The sequence below is a fragment of the Lagenorhynchus albirostris genome, chromosome 12 (assembly GCF_949774975.1).
Source record: "Lagenorhynchus albirostris chromosome 12, mLagAlb1.1, whole genome shotgun sequence".
Taxonomy (NCBI): domain Eukaryota; kingdom Metazoa; phylum Chordata; class Mammalia; order Artiodactyla; family Delphinidae; genus Lagenorhynchus; species Lagenorhynchus albirostris.
This window is the reverse complement of record NC_083106.1, coordinates 49,260,209-49,275,336: the sequence shown is the minus strand read 5'-3', so window position 1 is coordinate 49,275,336 and position 15,128 is coordinate 49,260,209. Positions and strand designations below refer to the sequence as shown.

At 40.2% G+C, this 15,128-nt stretch overlaps 1 protein-coding gene across 2 annotated transcripts in view; it reads right to left on the bottom strand.

Annotated features, from left to right (window-relative positions):
• Window positions 1–15,128, bottom strand: part of PPIL6 (peptidylprolyl isomerase like 6) — a 34,291-nt gene that overhangs the window by 17,239 nt on the left and 1,924 nt on the right. Inside the window, exons 2-5 of one of the 2 annotated variants that reach the window (XM_060167364.1) lie at window positions 13,711–13,806; window positions 10,394–10,582; window positions 7,033–7,095; window positions 6,781–6,928 (exon numbers count right to left, since the gene is read on the bottom strand). In XM_060167364.1, coding sequence (XP_060023347.1) covers window positions 6,781–6,928; window positions 7,033–7,095; window positions 10,394–10,582; window positions 13,711–13,806 — 496 coding nt within the window. The remainder of the gene's footprint in view (window positions 1–6,780; window positions 6,929–7,032; window positions 7,096–10,393; window positions 10,583–13,710; window positions 13,807–15,128) is intronic. The other variant, XM_060167365.1, reaches the window with a different exon arrangement.

The following is a 15,128-nucleotide window of genomic DNA, read 5'->3' as shown; positions in this document are numbered from 1 at the left end:
ATGACAAGTGCCTTATCCAGCATGGTACAACTTGTATGTATCAGTTTGGATTTGAATTTAGTAACCAGAATTTCTTTTGCAAACTGTCCTTAAACATCCCTGCCTTGTGATCTGAAACCATGACCTGAGGCCTATACACTTACTATTTGGAAATTTTACTTCAAATAAATAGACAAGTAACATGGCCTACTTTTCCCAAACTTTGCTCTGGGGCTCACAGCGGTGAGGGGAGGTCTAGCCAAAAGCAAAACAAAGAAGAACACAGCCTCCGGAAGCCCAACACATCAGAGTCAACACTGAACTAAGTATCAGGAGACACTGATATGGGCCCTTTTTTTTAAAATTATTTTTTTTAATTAATTTTTTTTTTTTGGCTGCGTTGGGTCTTCGTTGCTGCTTCGGGCTTTCTCTAGCTGTGGTGAGCAGGGGCTACTCTTCGGGCTTCGGGCCTTTCTCTAGCTGTGGTGAGCAGGGGCTACTCTTCGCTGCGGTGCACGGGCTTCTCATTGCAGTGGCTTCTCTTGTTGCAGAGCACAGGCTCTAGGCACGTGGGCTTCAGTAGTTGTGGTGCGCGGGCTCAGTAGTTGTGTCTCGCGGGCTCTAGAGCACAGGCTCAGTAGTTGTGGGGGCAGGCTTAGTTGCTCCGCATCATGTGGCATCTTCCCGGACCAGGGCTCAAACCCATGTCCCCCGCATTGGCAGGCAGATTCTTAACCACTGCGCCACCAGGGAAGTCCCGATATGGGCCCTCTTGAGGATTGTTTTATACTAACAAAAAATGGAGAACAGTCTAAATGTTCACCAATGGGAAATCAATTAAATTGGCATAGCACTATGATGAAAAATTAGGCAGACCCTGAACATTTTATGTGTTTATGTATATTGACATATGAAGATGAATACTATATAAAGTGAAAAATAATAAGGTTAGAAAACAGTATTGGTGATATCTTATTTTAGAGAAACTGAGGAAAAAACAGTTGATTTACATACAAGATACTTGGATTAAATCTACATTTTCCTCCTTATCAGCCTCAGAATGTTCCAGATTATAGAAAAATAATGAAACATTATTAATTTAAGCCCCTGCATATTTCATCAAGTTCAAGCAAATCGCCTTCCACACTAAGCCAATTAATTTTAAATTGCTGCCTGATTGCTCCCTATGGGATATCTCCTAAAAAGCCTCCAAAATTGAATTTTGTGCTGCTAATCAGGCACCTAGTCTGTGTAAAGCCAAAGGACTGACCTGAATGGAAAGCAAAGATGCAGACCAAAATGCTTTAGATCTTTCTGCAGTTGTAACAATGTAACATCTTTGGTGAGAAATAAGCTGTTTTTCTTTCATTCTGTTTTCAAATTCCCACCTTTAGTATGTTTCTTAAAAGCACTGTATTTTCTACATACACCTTTTTTTAGGTGAGCATTTAAAATTATCTTTTGGTTAAAAAAATGTTATCCTTTTTTCTTAATTTTTGAATTTTTTTTTTAATACAGCAGGTTCTTATTAGTTATCTATTTTATACATATTAGTGCATATATATCAATCCCAATCTCCCAATTCATCCCACCACAACCCCCGCCTCCCTGTTTTCCCCTCCTTGGTGTCGATACATTTGTTCTCTACATCTGTGTCTCTATTTCTGCCTTGCAAACTGTTCATCTGTGCCATTTTTCTAGATTCTATGGCTTAATATACGATATTTCTTTTTCGCTTTCTGACGTCACTCTGTATGACAGTCTCTAGGTCCATCCATGTCTCTACAAATGACCAAATTTCGTTCCTTTTTATGGCTGAGTAATATTCCATTGTATATATGCACCACATCTTTATCCATTCATCTGTCGATGGGCATTTAGGTTGCTTCCATGACCTGGCTATTGTAAATAGTGCTGCAGTGAACACTGGGGTGTGCATGTGTCTTTTTGAATTATGGTTTTTTCTGGGTATATGCCCAGTAGTGGATTGCTGGGTCATATGGTAATTCTATTTTTAGTTTTTTAAGGAACCTCCATACTGTTCTCCATAGTGGCTGTATCAATTTACATTTCCCACCAACAGTGCAAGAGGGTTCCCTTTTCTCCACACCCTCTCCAGCATTTGTTGTTTGTAGATCTTCTGATGATTCCCATTCTAACCAGTGTGAGGTGATACCTCATTGCAGTTTTGATTTGCATTTCTCTAATAATTAGTGATGTTGAGCAGCTTTTCATGTGCCTCTTGGCCATTTGTATGTCCTCTTTGGAAAAATGTCTATTTAGGTATTCTGCCCATTTTTTGACTGGGTTGTTTGTTTTTTTAATATTGAGCTGCATGAGCTGTTTATATATTTTGGAGATTAATTCTTTGTCCGTTGATTCATTTGCAAATATTTTCTCCCATTCTGAGGGTTGTCTTTTCATCTTGTTTATGGTTTCCTTTGCTGTGCAGAAGCTTTGAAGTTTCATTAGGTCCCACTTGTTTATTTTTGTTTTTATTTCCATTACTCTAGGAAGTGGATCAAAAAAGATCTTGCTGTGATTTATGTCAAAGAGTGTTCTTCCTATGTTTTCCTCTAAGAGTTTTGTAGTGTCCGGTCTTACATTTCAGTCTGTAATCCATTTGGAGTTTATTTTTGTGTATGGTGTTAGGGAGTGTTCTAATTTCATTCTTTTACATGTAGCTGTCCAGTTTTCCCAGCACCACTTATTGAAGAGACTGTCTTTTCTCCATTGTATATCCTTGCCTCTTTTGTCATAGATTAGTTGACCATAGGTGTGTGGGTTTATCTCTGCACTTTCTATCCTGTTCCATTGATCTATATTTCTGTTTTTGTGCCAGTACCATATTGTCTTGATTACTGTAGCTTTGTAGTATAGTCTGAAGCCAGGGAGTCTGATCCCTCCAGCTCCGTTTTTTTTTTCCTCAAGATTGCTTTGGCTATTTGGGGTCTTTTGTGTTTCCATACAAATTTTAAGCTTTTTTGTTCTAGTTCTGTAAAAAATGCCATTGGTAATTTGACAGGGATTGCATTGAATATGTAGATTGCTTTGTGTAGTATAGTCATGTTCACAATATTGATTCTTCCAATCCTAGAGCATGGTATATCTCTCCATCTGTTTGTGTCATCTTTGATTTCTTTCATTACTGTCTTATAGTTTTCTGAGTACAGGTCTTTTACCTCCTTAGGTAGGTTTATTCCTCGGTATTTTATTCTTCTTGTTGCAATGGTGAATGGGATTGTTTCCTCAATTTCTCCTTCTGATCTTTCATTGTTAGTGTATAGGAATGCAAGCGATTTCTGTGCATTAATTTGTATCCTGCAAATTTACCAAATTCACTGAATAGCTCTAGTAGTTTTCTGGTGGCATCTTTAGGATTCTCTATGTATAGTATAATGTCATCTGCAAACAGTGACAGTTTTACTTCTTCTTTTCCAATTTGTATTCCTTTTATTTCTTTTTCTTCTCTGATTGCCGTAGCTGGACTTCCAAAACTATGCTGAATAATAGTGGTGAGAGTGGACATCCTTGTCTTGTTCCTGATCTTAGAGGAAATGCTTTCAGTTTTTCACCATTGAGAATGATGTTTGCTGTGGGTTTGTCATATATGGCCTTTATTACGTTGAGGTAGGTTCCCTCTATGCCCACTTTCTGGAGAGTTTTTATCATAAATGTGTGCTGAATTTTGACAAAAGCTTTTTCTGCATCTATTGAGATGATCATATGGTTTTTATTCTTCAATTTGTTAGTATGGTGTATTACATTGATTGATTTGCATATATTGAAGAATCCTTGCATCCCTGAGATAAATCCCACTTTATCATGGTGTATGATCCTTTTAATGTGTTGTTGGATTCTGTTTGCTAGTATTTTGCTGAAGAGTTTTGCATCTGTATTTATCAGTGATATTATTCTGTAATTTTCTTTTTTTGTAGTATCTTTGTCTGGTTTTGGTATCAGGGTGATGGTGGCCTTGTAGAATGAGTTTGGGAGTGTTCCTTCCTCTGCAGTTTTTTGGAAAAGTTTGAGAAGGATGGGTGTTAGCTCTTCTCTAAATGTTTGATAGAATTCACCTGTGATGCCATCTGGTCCTGGACTTTTGTTTTTTGGAAGATTTTTAATCACAGGTTCAATTTAATTACTTGTGATTGGTCTGTTCGTATTTTCTATTTCTTCCTGGTTCAGTCTTGGAAGGGTATACTTTTCTAAGAATTTGTCCATTCCTTCCAGGTTGTCCATTTTATTGGCATAGAGTTGCTTGTAGTAGTCTCTTATGATGCTTTGTATTTCTGTGGTGTCCATTGTAACTTCTCCTTTTTCATTTCTAATTTTACTGATTTGAGTCCTCTCCCTCTTTTTCTTGATGAGTCTGGCTAAAGGTGTATCAATTTTGTTTATCTTCTCAACCAGCTTTTAGTTTTATTGATCTTTGCTATTGTTTTCTTTGTTTCTATTTCATTTATTTCTGCTCTGATCTTTATGATTTCCTTCCTTCTACTAACTTTGGCTTTTGTTTGTTGTTCTTTCTCAGGTTCCTTTAGGTGTAAGGTTAGATTGTTTATTTGAGATTTTTCTTGTTTCTTGAGGTAGGATTGCATCGCTATAAACTTCTGTCTTAGAACTGCTTTTGCTGCATCCTATAGGTTTTGGATCATCATGTTTTCATTGTCATTTGTCTCTAGGTATTTTTTGATTTCCTCTTTGATTTCTTCAATGATCTCTTGGTTATTTAGTAATGTATTGTTTAGCCTCCATGTGTTTGTGTTTTTTACATTTTTTTCCCTGAAACTGATTTCTAATCTTATAGTGTTGTGGTTGGAAAAGATGCTTGATACGATTTCAATTTTCTCAAATTTACTGAAGCTTGATTTGTGACCCAAGATGTGATCTATCCTAGAGAATGTTCCGTGTGCACTTGAGAAGAAAGCGTAATGTGCTGTTTTCGGATGGAATGTCCTATAAATATCAATTAAATCTATCTGGTGTATTTTGTCATTTAAAGCTTGTGTTTCCTTATTAATTTTCTGTCTGGATGATCTGTCCATTGCTGTAAGTGAGGTATTAAAGTCCCCCACTATTATTGTTTTACTGTTGATTTCCTCTTTTAAAGCTGTTAGCATTTGCCTTATATATTGAGGTGTTCCTATGTTGGGTGCATATACATTTATAATTGTTGTATCTTCTTGGATTGATCCCTTGATCATTATGTAGTGTCCTTCTTTGTCTCTTGTAACATTCTTTATTTTAAAGTGTATTTTATCTGATACGAGTATTTCTACTCCAGCTTTCTTTTGATTTCCATTTGCATGGAATATCTTTTTCCATTCCCTCACTTTCAATCTGTATATGTCCCTAGGTCTGAAGTGGGTCTCTTGTAGACAGCATATATACAGGTCTTGTTTTTGTATCCATTCAGCAAGCCTGTGTCTTTTGGTTGGAGCATTTAATCCATTCACATTTAAGGTAATTATCAATATGTATGTTCCTGTTACTGTTTTCTTAATTGTTTTGGGTTTGTTTTTGTAGGTCCTTTTCTTCTCTTGTGTTTCCTACTTAGAGAAGTTCCTTTAGCGTTTGTTGTAGAGCTGGTTTGGTGGTGCTGAATTCTCTTAACTTTTGCTTGTCTGTAAAGCTTTTGATTTCTCCATCAAATCTGAATGAGATCTTTGCCAGTGTAGAGTAATCTTGTTGTAGGTTCTTCCCTTTCATCACTTTAAATATATCATGCCACTCCCTTCTGGTTCGTAGAGTTTCTGCTGAGAAATCAGCTGTTAACCTTATGGGAGTTCCCTTGTATGTTGTCGTTTTTCCCTTGTTGCTTTTAATAATTTTTCTTTGTCTTTAATTTTTGTCAATTTGATTACTATGTGTCTTGGCATGTTTCTCCTTGGGTTTATTCTACCTGGGACTCTCTGTACTTCCTGGACTTGGGTGGCTATTTTCTTTCCCATGTTACTGAAGTTTTCGACTATAATCTCTTCACATATTTTCTCAGGTCCTTTCTCTCTCTCTTCTCCTTCTGGGACCCCCTATAATGTGAATGTTGTTGCATTTAATGTTGTCCCAGAGGTCTCTTGGTCTTCATTTCTTTTCATTCTTTTTTCTTTATTCTGTTTCACGGCAGTGAATTCCAGCATTCTGTCTTCCAGGTCACTTACCCGTTCTTCTGCCTCAGTTATTCTTCTACTGATTCCTTCTAGTGTATTTTTTATTTCAGTTACTGTATTGTTCATCTCTGTTTGTTTGTTCTTTAATTCTTCTAGGTCAGGTCTTTGTTAAACATTTCTTTCACCTTCTCGATCTTTGCCTCCATTCTTTTTCTGAGGTCCTGGATCATCTTAACTATCATTATTCTGAATTCTTTTTCTGGAAGGTTGCCTATCTCCACTTCATTTAGTTGTTTTTCTGGGGTTTTATCTTGTTCCTTCATCTGGTACATAGTCCTCTGCCTTTTCATCTTGTCTATCTTTCTGTGAATGTGGTTTTCGTTCCACAGGCTGCAGGATTGTAGTTCTTCTTGCTTCTGCTCTATCCTACTTGCTTGTATTACTTTTTAACCTGGAATATTCCTGGTGACACACTTTAGATTTGTTTATTTTAAAAATCAGGGAATTTTTTTAAAAAGTATGAATATCTTAATTCATCATTTGGCCATATAAAACATCCTTTAAATATATATGTAACATCTAATATTAAATATATCTAATTCTGTATGAATTTCACAAAGGCAGATAAACAAAAGTTTGGACATTTTGATTTAACGTTGCAACTAAGTTGTATTTAAGCTTTTAAACTCACCTCCTCCTTGTATCCAACCATTCCGTACCACTCGATGAAAAATGGAACCTGTGTAATGTAGCCTGATGCCACTTTGGGAAAACCCTGCTTTTCCTGTGCACAGGATCTGAAAATTTTTACATGTTTTGGGACATGCATCACAATACAGCTAAAAATAAAGAGAAAAGGTTTCATAGATTAAAAACTTAACATTTTGACAGAGATTCTCACTCCCCCCAACTTATTAAAAAACAACCACCAAAAACCTCTTACCTCAAAAATCAATCTTCCGATTGGATAAAAATCAATAGAAATGTCCAAGAACACAAAATCATGCTATTAAAATTAGAGAGAAGAAGGTAATGCAGGTCAGTGTTTTAGCAGAAAGTTTTAGAAATGACCAAAAATATAATAGAATAATGTTTTCAGTGATAAGATGATTGACAGCATTAACAGTAGATAATGTAACAGCAAAATTAAAAGAATGACTTAAGGATGTTTGTTTCATTATACCAAAATTTTACTATCTAAATAACATGCTTTTTAAAACGCTTAAGTGGTAAAGCTCTGAATCACATTAACCTATCACACAAGACTGACAGCACATGGCCTATATATCCACTGCATCACAAACTGGGTGTGGAAAGGAACACTGGTCATTCCCTCTGGAAAAAGCAGCAGACTGGGAATTCTTTTCTTTCCTGAGTAATTCTGGGAAAAGATCCAACATGAGCCCATGGATTTGGTTACTGTGTGTTCTGGATTTTCAGAGACTGCACAGATTAGCTGAGCAGAGCCAGGCCATAGTCTTTCTGAGCAGGAAAATAAGGCCACTATATGAATAGGAGGTACCATACCAGGGGTAGGAAAGAGAGGATGATGTGCTTTTGAGTTATTTCATTCATGACTTCATACTCCCAGATACCCCCAGCTCTTGTTTTCAATTGACATACTTTCTGGTAGAGACAACTAACATTTGTGAGCCCTTGTCTAGCCCTACAAAGAGGCATCAAAGTGAAAACACTGTTGTCCATCACAGTAGCATTCATTTAGGGAGCAGAACACATCTAATGGAATACATTTCAACTCTTAGGCACCATTCTCATATATAAAAATGCTGCCTGATTTAACAAGTACATAATTTGCCCTGCCCTATTTCTTAAGAGTCTAGGAGGCATAAATGAAATCACTTTTAGTTGTATCACTATCATTATTTTATGTCGCTCTAAGCTTTTTTTTAAATTAAAAGACTGAAATAGTATTGTAATATCTGGCATCCAGGAATGAAGTATTACATCCATACTTATTATAATTAATTGTTTGTGCCTCTAAGCTTCTGTACTACAAGTTCTTAATTATAAAAGAATATTATAACTTTAGAATAAGAGGCATAGTATAGTAAACTTCATAGGCTTAGGAGGAAAAAGGACATATTGCAAGTCATAATTGATTTCTGAAGTGAGTGAGTGCATTCAGACATCATTAAACTTCCCTGGGCATCAATATATTATCTTTATGTGGTTGTTAAGAGTAGATAATTCTAAAAATTCTAATGAAAAGAGAGTGACTGTGACACAAGATAATGTCACCTAGCAGCCAAACCTAATTGTCTGCTATATCATTCCAAACCAGAAGTAAACAAATCCCTGGGTTTTACTCAGCACAAAAAATCTAGCCTCTGTGCAAAAAATCCAAGGATTTTCTCCGGAATCTGGGTCCTCTCTCCTTACTGCCACTAATTAATTCAGGCTGTCATTATTTCTAGCTCACACTATTATAGCAGATTTCCAAATGGCCGCCCTGCCACCAAGCTTTCCCCACTGTACCCTGTTTGGTCACAGCCCTAAAATTTTTTCCGAAACACCAAAGAAGATGTTGTCATACTCTTGATGAAAAGTTCTGTTGGCTTACTTCCTTCTGGATGAAATCTAACTAACTGGTTAAGAGTGGACAGTAAGTTCAACCTTTCTCTAGTGGATCTGGTTTTGGGGTTTGTTTGTTGTTTGTTTTTTTTAAACATCTAAGCACCTTTCCTATTTGAGAAACTCCTCACAAGGTTGCACCAGCCTCCGGAGAACCTCCTCTCTTTCCCCGCTACGTGTGAGCCAGGGTGTGGGGATATAACCTGGGCTCAACTAGTCAGGTGCTCCTGCCCGGGGCCTTAGATGTCTAGGAAGTGACAAAGACCCAAGGAGAGCTGAGAAGTTATGCTCGGTGAAGGCAGCATTAGGGCCATTGGGCACCCATGGCAGCATCCTGGCTGCACATTCCTGGGGCATGACTCTGGCCATGTTTTCCTGCTGCCAGGTCTCCCTTGGTTCCTGCCTGCTTTCCAAAGCTGGTTCTCCAGCTTTCCTGTCAATTGTGAGGTTACCAACATCCTTTTTTTTTTTTTTTTTTGCAGTATGTGGGCCTCTCACTGTTGTGGCCTCTCCCGTTGCGGAGCACAGGCTCTGGACATGCAGGCTCAGCGGCCATGGCTCACGGGCCCAGCCGCTCCGCGGCATGTGGGATCTTCCCAGACTGGGGCACGAACCTGTGTTCCCTGCATCGGCAGGCGGACTCTCAACCACTGAGCCACCAGGGAAGCCCCCCCAACATCCTTCTAATACATACTTTTTCTCCTCAAGTTAGTTAGAACAGCTTGGTACTGTTGGCACCAAGAATCCTGACTGATTCTCATTTACCCAGTGTCGTTTCCCACTAATTCTGGCCTCCCTGCTGTCCCCTGCCATTCCCAGAGTACACCATGTACTTCTAGACTCCTGACCCTTTGGGAATGAACTGCTATGAATGTTAACTTCCTCCCCACACCCTAGAGTTTCAAGCATTTTCCAAGTGCATTGTTTATTCAACAAAATATTCACTGAGCACCTCCAGTGTTTCAGATTCTGTTCAAGTCAGTGGTTGAACAAGGGTGAACGAGACAGGTCTTTGCCTTTGCACAACTCAGATCCTAGCACTGGGTCTTTATGTAGGCACAGGCCACCATGGGCGTGAAATAATTTTCAGCATGTGGTAGCTGTTGGCTACAAGGTTTCTGAGCAAAATTACATACTTTTACCTCTATTGCCATTCCGCCCTGATGGCTGTCTCTTGCTCTCTGGACCTCACGCTTCCTAGCTGTCCTCTGCCATTGGAAACCTCCCCAGTGCCATAGCTTGTCTAGTCCTGCTCTTGACAACTATGTGTCATGCTTTAAAACATCACCTTCTCAAACTTGCCATTCTCTAGTGCAATAGCTGTCACTTAGGTGTTAGAAAGTATTAATTAAAATATTTCATGCTAAAGGTGAATGAAGGATAGGCTTGACCTTCTCTGAGGGGGAAGGTCTTAATATTTTTAAATAGATGATAATTAATGCATATACGCTTCTAGCTGGGAGTAGAAATGTTTGAACAGGGATGATCTTCTCCCGGTGCCATCTGCCTGCTGTGAGATAGGCTTGCTTTACACACCACCAAGCCAAACCCTGCCATGAATCCTTTGCAACTGGATCATAAGGTCATTGAGAACTTAACCTAGTCTCTTACTCTTTTATATTCCCTTTGCTAGGTTATCAGTAATTAATGGTCAATCAATGTAAATGCTCAAAGATTCCACTATTTTCCTTTAAAAAATTAGTGCAACTTGCCTTCGTGTCTCTTAAGAATTTGGCAGAATAATCCATAGTAAGTGCTTCGTAAAGTGCAGGAGGCTTAAAATCAACTATATCCCACACTTTGTGGGCCCATTTCTGAAGATCAAGTGCATCACCCAGGAGCTGATCGTTAATAAAACACATCACATAGGAAGAATATTCCCAGATTTCTTTCTTAAGTTCCTGTAAAGGAAAAGGACCAAAAAAATGTAGTGGGGGTTGGGGGTAGGGATGGGGGGGGAACTTAGCTAAACCCACAAGCCAGAGCTTGAATCAACCCTAGGACTGAATCTTTAAAATATATTTTTTGCCGTCTTTCAGAATTTTGCTCTCAAAGGGAATTTAAGAACATTTTCAAGACTCTGATGGTGTTGAAATCAAAGAATGACCTAACAGTGATCTTTAAAATGGTACGATCTTAGAAAATAGATGGTAATCTGGTAATAAAAGTCTGTGTGCATAGCATACTTGTTATATTAATTTGAAAACAAAATGCAATCTTTTAGCTTCATTTCTGAAGCACATTTTACTGTAGGCATAGTTGGTTAGGGGTCCTAAATAAGACACGGTTTTCAATGGGAAGGATGGAAAGAACGCTTTTTTGATGGAGGGAAATCAGACCAGGTGAGGAAATGCCTCCTGAGGGCCAGCAGCAGTTTGCGGGGCACACCAGGGGCCGTGAGGAAGAGAACTCACCTTCCATAACAATTTTTTTTAATTAACTCAAGTAATTTATGTATTTATTTTTTGGTTACGCAGCATGTGGGATCTTAGTTCCCCGACCAGGCATCAAACCTGTGCCCCCTGCAGTGGAGGTGCAGAGTCTTAACCACTGGACCACCAGGGAAGTCCCTCCTTAACACTTTTCAGCCCTAAGCCCCTAAGAATGAAGTGCATTGGTGTTTTTATCCATGCAGCACTGCCAGCCAACCTCCTAACCCTCAGTGTGTGGCCACTGAATAATGTGGCCTCTGAGTAGATCTGGTTTGTTATTACCCGGTGCCAGTCCTGGCAAAGCCACGCATCATCTGGGACAGCTGTTCTCCAATTTTAGTGGGCAGTCAGAATTAGTTTCCTGAGCCCCACCCCAAGTTTCTGATTCTGGGGTGGGGCCCGAGAATCTGCATTTCTAACAACATCCCATGGGACGCTGCTGCTGCGGCTGGTCTGGAGACCGCACTTGGAGAAACGCCGGTTTGGGGAACGGTTTGCCTTCAGCTGCCAGCGTGCTCCATTCCCCACTCTTCTCTCAGGAGGAGCTCGCTTCAGATTCCTCACTTCCTAAACTTGTTCATGCTGAACTGTCAATCGCTGAGCCTATGGGTCAGTACTCCCTGGAATGTTGAAACTCATCAGGGTTCGCACATTTTACAGGACACAAAACTTTAAAAAGGGGAGGGAAAGTTTAATTGTGGATATTTTAGCTAGCCTGGTAGGAGAAATGCAGTAGCAGGTACACTTTATTCGGAGGCTGAAAATTACGTGCCTTGTCTGGGTGTCTTCTATACATGAGGAGCCCTCATCGCCTGCCTTAAGATAGCAGGCTGGACCCGATGTTTTCTAGGGCTTTCCAGCACTAAGATGTATGATGTTGCCTTTTTTTGGAAGGGGAAAAAGGGCCTTCCCAAAGGCTCTGAAGCCATCCCTCATGGTTGGCATTACATTATACTGAGGCACTGAGGCCAGTGCAAACTAACCTCAAATGTGCTAAGAAGCACTATGTATAACATAAGACAATGCTTATGTGAAAGGAGAACAAAAAGCTGGCCTGAAGAGGAAGAAGAGGTTAAGGTGGCAAGTATCCAGGAGATGAAGGAGGGGGAAGGAAGAAAAGAAAGACAGGAGTTAAGGATATGTGGGAAGAAGCAGCATTGATGACCTAGGAAGCCTCATTCAGGCCCCATGAGAAAAGCAAAAGGAAGAGAACACAAAACAGCTCAAGGTTAGCAACTCAGGCTGACAAGGGTCAGAAACTGCAGAATGGAATCCACACCAGTGTTTCAGAGTATGGTGGGAATACGGAAGAGGAGTGGGTGCAAACCACGAAGCATGAAATCATGGCTCTCCTGTAGGTGGAGAGCACGATACGATAGGCAGTTTAGGAAGTTTGATGATAAAAATGAAGAAAAACATATTGTTTTACGTTAGGGTGCCCAACTGTCTGAATTTGCCTAGGACCGTCCCAGCTTTAGCATTGAAATTCGTGCATTCCAGCAAACCCCTCAGATCCAGGCAAACCAGGACCACTGGTCACCCTAGTTGTTGTAATGATTAGAGTTAATATTTATAGAAGTCATTAGAATAGTGCCTGGCATATAATAAGCACCATAGGTAAGTGTTTGTTATGGTTCTGTTTGAATTATATAATGAAAATGTACTGTGGCTGTGAAAATGGTATGAGACTTAACATACGGTATTCCTGACTCAGTCTTGCACCGTTCATGTGACTGAGCAGAGAGTGAAGTAAAGCAGCACCATCTGCATGGTAAATCACAGGACATCCTTGTGCAATCTAGCACAGGACAATCAAAACTGCTCTGGTCAGGGGAAATGGGATCTCCTCAGCCACTGAGAGATGCGGTTGGGCAGGGAAGCCAGGACTGGGACTCTCCACAGGACTAGGCCAAGGGTGACAAGCAGGAGGCGTACCCATTCTAGTCTGCCCCCCAACGTGAGCTGTATCTGAGCCAGGATGCCACATGTTCCAGGCAGCACTACCAGTTAATCAGGAATGGCACCCAAGAGGAAACCAATCTGCCATCCCTGGATAAGCTCTGCCAGCCTTAGGGTCTGGAGTTCTCTAAGGGTACTGTTAGGGGGGAGAATGCAGAGAAGGAAGCGTCCATTAGGACACGGCTACCCTGTGGGAAGTTGGCGCCTACCATCAGAGCTCCCCTAGGCAACCCTACATGCTCCCCTGCTATATCTGTGCTGGACACCACTGAAACCTTCCAGAGTTAGGGCCAAAAAGAGTGCCAGGCCACAGTAACCTGAGTGCCCGGGTGTCACAGGAAGTATGAGTAAGTGATATGCCGGGAAAGAGGGGTAGCCATCGGCAGGAGTAAATAGCAGCACTGAGAGTTTAAAACTTACCTTTATCACATGCTTTCCAAAAGAAAATTCTGTAAATGTTTGACTCTTTCTTAAAATCAGCTGGGTAAAATGACTGAAATAATTTAGGAAAAGTACGTAATTTAGAGAAATAAAATCTAGTTGTATCAAAATTACTGCTTCAGTTTTTCCAAACCAATGCATATGTAAATAAATCAGGCAAAACTTGGCTCATTTCCCACACCCCAAATATCCTTTACCCTTTTTTTCTCCTGTAGATATTGATCCCATGCAAATTCTTGAACAGGAACTATTATAGGGTCTTCAAATTTGGATGGATAATTACTCTTCAGACTCTAGGTTTCAAAATAGAATAATTATTTTAGAGTAAGTTCTCTTTTAAAGTAGAAATCATTCCCCCCAGTTTTTATGGGGTCTTCAGGAAGTTTTATGCAACATACACCCAAGCCACAGTCTGGCTTAGATACCCCTCGCCAGCTCCCAGAGGCCCCTGTGCTTACCTCCAGTAAGTCCCTCCCCAGTCCATACTAATTGGTCTCTCATCTGAAGAGAATAAGCTCCTTGAGGGCAAAGACTATGTCTTAGTTTCCCACTGGCCTCAGTATTTGGTACACAGTGGACCATCCACACATAGCAACTGCATAAACAAATGTACAAGTGAGTTTATGCCAATAGTTTTGTGACCTGCCGTGTTCTTTTAGGACCAGTTTTTCCCTAAATTAAACTCCTACTAAACCTCAGTGGATCTATGGATACTTTTTTTTTTTTTTTTTTTTTTGGCAGTACACGGGCCTCTCATTGTTGTGGCCTCTCCCGTTGCGGAGCACAGGCTCCAGACGCGCAGGCTCAGCGGCCATGGCTCACAGGCCCAGCCGCTCCGCGGCATGTGGGATCCTCCTGGACCGGGGCACGAACCCGTGTCCCCTGCATCAGCAGGCGGACTCTTAACCACTGCGCCACCAGGGAAGCCCCTCTATGGATACTTTTAACTAAAATAAATGTTATTGCTTTAATTCACTGACATATGGAGAATGACCAAAAGGATATTGTTGTGGTTATACCCCTTGGGAAAAAGAGAAGTAAATATTAAATGTGTTTTGGTCTAGACATTAAGCATGTATTGACTTAATGTATTTTGTTTTGTCTATATGAATCAGAGAAAATTCTTACTGGTTAACAACATCTGTCAAAAAAAAAAGTTTTGGTTCCTGTTATGTTACACTTTGCCTCCTCCTAAAGCAAGGGAAGACAGTTGAGGCAGTAACAGTTAGGCATCACCTTTCTGAGCAAGTCTGAGAAGTAAATGGACCAACAAGGGAAAAGTGTCATCTGGCCACTTCTGTTGTGGTCTAAGGGGACACTGACTTGGCGTGCTTCACCCAGGGTGGACAGTCCAAGGGGGAGAAAGCCAGGATGTGAGTGTACCCTGCTTTGGGACCAGGGGTAGCAGAAGAGGGCAACAGCAATCTGGCCATTTCCTTCTTAGTCTGCTGTACCCAACCAACAGCTGATGTGTCCTTTTTCTCAATTCCAGCGTCTGTGCTCTGTCTGAGGCAGTCGTACAGGATGACTGCTGTTTCTGAGGGACCATCTGGAATAACTAATAAGCCCAATAGTTTTCAAATTAAGCATACTTAATCATGCTTTCTTCATAATT